The sequence below is a fragment of the Helianthus annuus genome, chromosome 5 (genome assembly GCF_002127325.2).
Source record: "Helianthus annuus cultivar XRQ/B chromosome 5, HanXRQr2.0-SUNRISE, whole genome shotgun sequence".
NCBI classification, from domain to species: Eukaryota; Viridiplantae; Streptophyta; class Magnoliopsida; order Asterales; family Asteraceae; genus Helianthus; species Helianthus annuus.
Window position 1 is genome coordinate 137,745,256 of NC_035437.2, and position 6,081 is coordinate 137,751,336.

Sequence of the window (6,081 nt, forward strand, 5' to 3'; positions counted from 1 at the left end):
TTGTTATTTTATTTATTTTATGAACGATTGTCCTACAATTCACTCTTATGAAAATGAAGGACTAATTATCATACATATAACTTCAATGTAAATTAGATTTTATCTGGTAAATAAACACTCCAACTAATGAGGTGGTGTTCCATTAATAAAACCAAAGCTTTTAAACACTTTAGGTCTTGATTTTAAATCCCACATTTGAAAGAATTCCATTAAAAAAGACACTCCAAGTGAGTTGGAACAAAAGTTAAGGTTATCCAGTTGTGAAGGGAAATATAATACATGTTCAGTTGGAGAAGGGAACCATCAACCTTTTTATAAAATAACCCATTCCTCTTCCTTTGGGTTCTCTCTGAGCTTTTGGATTTCATCGTTGGATTCCGTTTGAGCAGTGTGAGCCATTTCTTCGACAAATAGTTCATGTCTTGTAGTTGTTTCCTTCCGCCTCGACTCAACCTGTACATACATCAGTTAAACTAAATTTAACTAAAACCACACTTAACAATAAAAACCCCATAATGGAACGGAACGGGTCACAATTCTTCCCCAGTTGTAATTAGTGTAACATAACAAGCTACTAACATGCTTGAATAGGAGATTTAGATTTGTATTGATAATAATATAGTATGTGTAATCAAAAGATAATAAAAAGGTCAAATTGTAATAAAAATAATGTGATTCAAACAAACCTTGAGTTCCCTTAAAGTCTCATGGGTGTATGGTTTGCCCATGTTGGTCAATATGGTGTTGACAAGAGATAGAAGTTGTTGTGTTTGTTGTGTTTTCTTCCTTTCATCTTTCGTCCGATTATCAAACAGAACACATCTGTTCCCACACTGGCTAAGGGTTTCCTGAACATATTAGTTTTTAAGAGTTAAATAACCGTCAACTCCCACAGTATAAATAGTAATTAGTCAACAGAAAACAAGAAAAAAACCATTAATGGTCCAGGTTGCAAGTCTTCTAAGAAGTCATTCAAAGTCTCCCCATTCTCCTCGAGTTCATCCCCACCAGTATAAACCAGAATCATATAATCATTAATTTTGCTCCCGAACAACCTAGTTATTACATCAACTCCGTCTTTTTTAAACCGATTCCGAACGGAGAGCACAAAAAGAACAGCATGAATACCATCCTTCACCAAGCTTATACATTTAACAATCTCCTCTTCAATAAACTTGGTATCAATAGTAGCATCAAACAGTCCTGCCAATATTATACTAGCCATTTAGCATCTAAAAATAGACATTAGCTAGATCAATGATTAATTAATTATAGAGATACCAGGAGTATCAATCACATTAAGCCTCAGGCCATTCTTCAGTACGGTTGTCCTGAGCTCAGAGGCGGCAGTTACACCACCTGCGCTTGCCTTTGATAGGAATGTTTTCTTTCCAAGGATGCTATTCCCCGTTGCACTCTTTCCATTACCTGTTTCTCCCACCAAAAGCAGACTGAGTTCGCCGGTCCCCATGATATAATCTAGCTCTACATCACAAATTATAAATACATTATAGGCAAGAAAACAATAAATATGCAAACTTAATATACAGCACAAGTGTTGATGTAACTATTCATGTCAAAGAAAGCACTTTCTGATATGTTTCAGTTGCGGTGATGTAAACCCTAATGATTGAGAAACGAACATTAAAGAACGATTTTTTTAATACAACCGAAAAACTGTAGAAGATGAAAGTACCTGCTAGGGTTTCAGTTGAATGAAAGTAGATGAAAGAATTGATTATGTGCTGCGATGGAGATAAATTTTTCAATTTATATATATTGTTGATTAAGTCGGTATTAATCCAACAATTATAACCTTTTTCTTAGGAGATGGTTTTACAAGGCGACCCATTATTTTTAGAAATCTTAAAAACAGACCTCCAACTTTTTAATTGCTATAAACGTATCATTATGAATGCAGCAATGTCGTTGCAATTTATATGTGCTAAGATTTCAGTAGTGGATAACATAAAAAAACATATTTAGTGAGCTTTTATATTGCATTTAGTTTTTATATGATAATAACTAGGTTAGAACCCCGTGTATTACACGGGTTGATTAAATATAATTTTATATATTAAATAATAAAAAAGTTATATCTTTATGAACTCTCTATATTGTACGGGTTAAATAAATGTAATTTTATATATCAAATAATAAAAAAGTTATATCTTTAAAAATCATGTGTATTACACAGATTAAATAAATGTAATTTTATATACTAAATACTAAAAACGTTGTATCTTTAAAAACCCGTGTATAATTGGGTTGAATAAATCTACCAAATAACAAAAAAATACATCCTTAAAAACCTCGTATATTATACGTGTTGAATAGATCTAAAAAGGGTTATATCTTTAAAAACCATGTGTATTACACAGATTAAATAAATTTAATTTTGTATATTAAATACTAAAATCGCCGTATCTTTAAAAAAAAACTCGTGTATAGTCGGGTTCAAAAATCTACCAAATAAAAAAAATTGTAACCTAAATAAATGTAATTTTGTATATTAAATTCTAAAAACGTCGTAACTTTAAAAAACTTGTGTATAATCGGGTTGAAAAATCTACCAAATAAAAAAATTATATCCTTAAAAATCTCGCGTTTTACACGAGTTGAATAAATATAATTTTGTATACCAAATAATAAAAAAGTTATATTTTTAATAAATTAGGATAGTATTTAATATTAATTTATTATTTATATATCTATACTATATAATAAAAGAAACCACTTTTAGGACACTTGTCATCATATTAGGCATCTCTAATAGATAATTATTATTTTAATTTAATCTTTTTTAATTAATTATAGATAACCCTCTTATTAAATATTATTTAATTTAATATCCTATGGATAATTATTATTTAGTTTAATCTTCTTCTTATTTATAATATTATTTAGAGAAAATTACGATTTTGACCCCTGTAGTTATATCACTTTTACCCTTTTAGATCAAAAATCTTTTTTCAACATCTGAACCCCCAACGTCTTCTTTTCTAACCCTTTTGGCCCCTAACACTAGCCCCATCCATTAAATGTTAGGGGCCAAAAGGGTTAAAAAAGACGTTATGGGCCAAAAATATTAGAAAAAAAGACGTTGGGGCTTAGATGTTAAAAAATTCTTTAGAAAAAATTACGATTTTGGCCCCTGTAGTTATATCACGTTTACCCTTTTAGCCCAAAAAATAATTTTTTAAACATCTGAGCCCCCAACGTCTTCTTTTCTAACCCTTTTGGCCCCTAACACTAACCCATCCATTAAATGTTAGGGTCCAAAAGGGTTAAAAAAAGACGTTAGGGGCAAAAACGGTTAGAAAAAAATTCGTATAATACACGAGGTTTTTTAAGGATATATATTTTTTATTATTTAGTACAGAAAATTACATTTATTCAAACCGTGTAATACGCATATTTTTAAAGATGTAATTTTTTTTATTAATTGGTGTATGAAATTACATTTATTCAACCCGTGTAATAAATGAGGTTTTTTAAAGATGTATTATTTTATTATTTGGTAAACAATATTACATTTATTCAACTCGTGTAATACACGTGGTTTTAAAGATATAACTTTTTTATTTTGTATATAAAATTACATTTATTCAACATGTACAATATTGTTTTTATAGATATAACTTTTTATTATTTAATATATAAATTTATATTTATTCAACTTGTGTGATAAAGAAGGTTTTTAAAGATATATTGTTTGATTATTTAGTATATAAAATTTATTTATTCAACCCGTGTAATACACGGGGTTATAACCTAGTTTAATATAAGATAAGTAGATAAGAGAGGTATTTGTTTTAAAAATATATTAAATTAACAATTTAGATTTGAGGATAATATTTTATTAAAGTTTGATAAGATTTAATATTAATTTATTATTTATTTATTTATTTATTTAGTTAATATAAAATAAATATAGATTTGAGGATATTTTCAATGAATGACACGTGTCATAAAGTTGGTTTCTTTTATTATAGTAGTTAGATATTTACTCCTACGCAATTTTTCTAGATCTCTTCTTTAGGAGGCAAAAGTCTTTACCATGTGGGCTAGCTCCACATTTCAGTTTTTATAACATCACAATTTTTTACATTTTTTTAACCGGATTACTTTATTTTATTAATCTGTTTTTTACTTCATATTATTTAAAAATAGTAGGAAACCCGTACGATGATGCGACGATGGCAATTTGCAACACAATACTCGTTTTTATTAATTTATCTCATGAGATATTTTATAACATTTCTTTTGGTAATATTAATACACAATATTAATGCACGATATAGTGTAACATCACTTGGGGACTCCCTTTATGAGAGTATACAACATATTGTCCGACGTCACCTAAAAATCTTACAAACAAAATATCAAATATAAGTTAAGATGAAGCAATAACAATTTCACTTGCTTACTCCTAATTTTACTATCTTAAAGCTTCCTATTCCTGACACTTTTAAATAAAGTTTAGGTCAACAAAATTGTCCGATAAGTTTAAGAAAACACATGTGAGGTGGTATGTAAACAATATAATAACTACTCCTTGACATCCATAGTATATATTAAGGCATAGTTTATTAGTTTATAAAGCATACATGCTATTACTTGGTGTATATATATATAAGGTAGGGATTTTAAAAGAAGTCCACCCTATTTGGGAAACTTGAGAAGTATTCTGTATCACACATTTTCCTAAGCCTGTCGTAATATACACATATGTATAGTTTAAAATTGACTATATATACATATATGTATATTGTCAAATCTTGAATTATACACATATGTTGTTGATACATTTTTTAGTGTCTGTAACTTGTCTTTATTAACGATGTAATTTACGGTCTTTTATTATCGAGTCTGTATTCGCCGTCGACCTTAGTTGGATATCCTCCTATTTAACTTTGGTCCGACAAGTTTGTCTCGTCTGTTTTGTAATGTTAAATGAACAATGCATGTTGCATATTGGTAGTTATGTTATGTTTGTGTGTTTATGTGTTTGCTGCAAACTGTTTGACAGTTTGCAGCATACAACTTTTGCAACCATTGACGAAACTCCATGTTTCGTCGAGCACATACATGACGAAACTCACTTTGGTGATCAACTCCATGTTTCGCCATGAACAGTGACGAAACACCTAGTGTTTCATCGACTGTGATGTTTCGTAAAAGCCCATTTAAGTTTCGTCGACTTATGGGCTGGGCTGCCTATATAAACACAACATGGTTTCACACAGAAACCATGAGAGCATACCTACTGTGAAAGTTTACTGTCAAACATTGTGTGTATTTGTTTGAACCTTGTTCTCATCTAATCAATTAACTGTGATTCATTGGTTACTTTGTGTTTGTTACTATATGTGTTTGGTTTGGCATCATCACGATGATTCCGCACTCGTGACCGTGTTTGTGATAAACAAGGGTTTGGTTTCGTTAATCGATCCCTCGAAAATCGGGACCTACAAGTGGTATCAGAGCATTGGCTCTTATCATTGTTTAAAACCAAACATAGTTGATTTTATCAAGTGTTGAAACTGCTTGTTGTTGATTTTCTGAAAACTGTTCTCCTTGAAGTTCATATTTTTCTAGAAAAGAACTCTTAAAATCTGCTAGATCTTGTCTGTTTACCAAAGTTTTGTTAAAAACCTTTGTTACATTACTTGTTCACAAGATAAAAACCGGTTTTCAGTGAAAGTTTGTGCGAATTTGTAATTCGAAAATTTCTCCGGTAAAATTTTGGCCGAAAAGTTCAAGTGTTCTTCAGTATTGTTCATATCTTCAAAGTGTTCTTGGAATATTTCTTGAATTTGAAATTAAAAGATAAATTGAAAATGGATTAAAATATTGGTGACCATACTTGGGTGGGTAAGTTGAGCATGTTGTAAGTTGAAATCGTGTACTCTCTGTCAGACAAAAGATAAGATTTGCCTTTCAAAAATCTTACCAACTTTCACCAACTCACTGTGACCTTATCCCGACGAAACACATAAGCGACGAAACCCCCTGAGTTTCGCCATAAGGAACTTCGACGAAACCCCCCGTGTTTCGTTAAAGGTACTTCGACGAAAC

At 30.3% G+C, this 6,081-nt stretch overlaps 1 protein-coding gene across 1 annotated transcript; it reads right to left on the reverse strand.

Annotated features, from left to right (window-relative positions):
* Positions 1-236: 236 nt before the first annotated feature.
* On the reverse strand, positions 237-1,471 carry LOC110901212 (immune-associated nucleotide-binding protein 9). Its single transcript, XM_022148053.2, has 4 exons — positions 1,282-1,471; positions 935-1,203; positions 687-848; positions 237-453 (listed from the first exon to the last, which is right to left on the reverse strand). The coding sequence occupies exons 1-4, from the start codon at positions 1,469-1,471 to the stop codon at positions 313-315; spliced, it is 762 nt and encodes a 253-aa protein (XP_022003745.1). The 3' UTR covers positions 237-312.
* Positions 1,472-6,081: the final 4,610 nt, after the last annotated feature.

Bases quoted from the DNA above. Each gene is read 5' to 3' on its own strand.
- LOC110901212 (XM_022148053.2), bottom strand. From the start codon at position 1,471: ATGGGGACCGGCGAACTCAGTCTGCTTTTGGTGGGAGAAACAGGTAAT. The intron at 1,204-1,281 runs GTATCTCTATAA...TAATATTGGCAG, and splicing joins TAATGTGATTGATACTCCTG to GACTGTTTGATGCTACTATT. The intron at 454-686 runs GTTTGTTTGAAT...ATGTATGTACAG, and splicing joins AGACTTTAAGGGAACTCAAG to GTTGAGTCGAGGCGGAAGGA.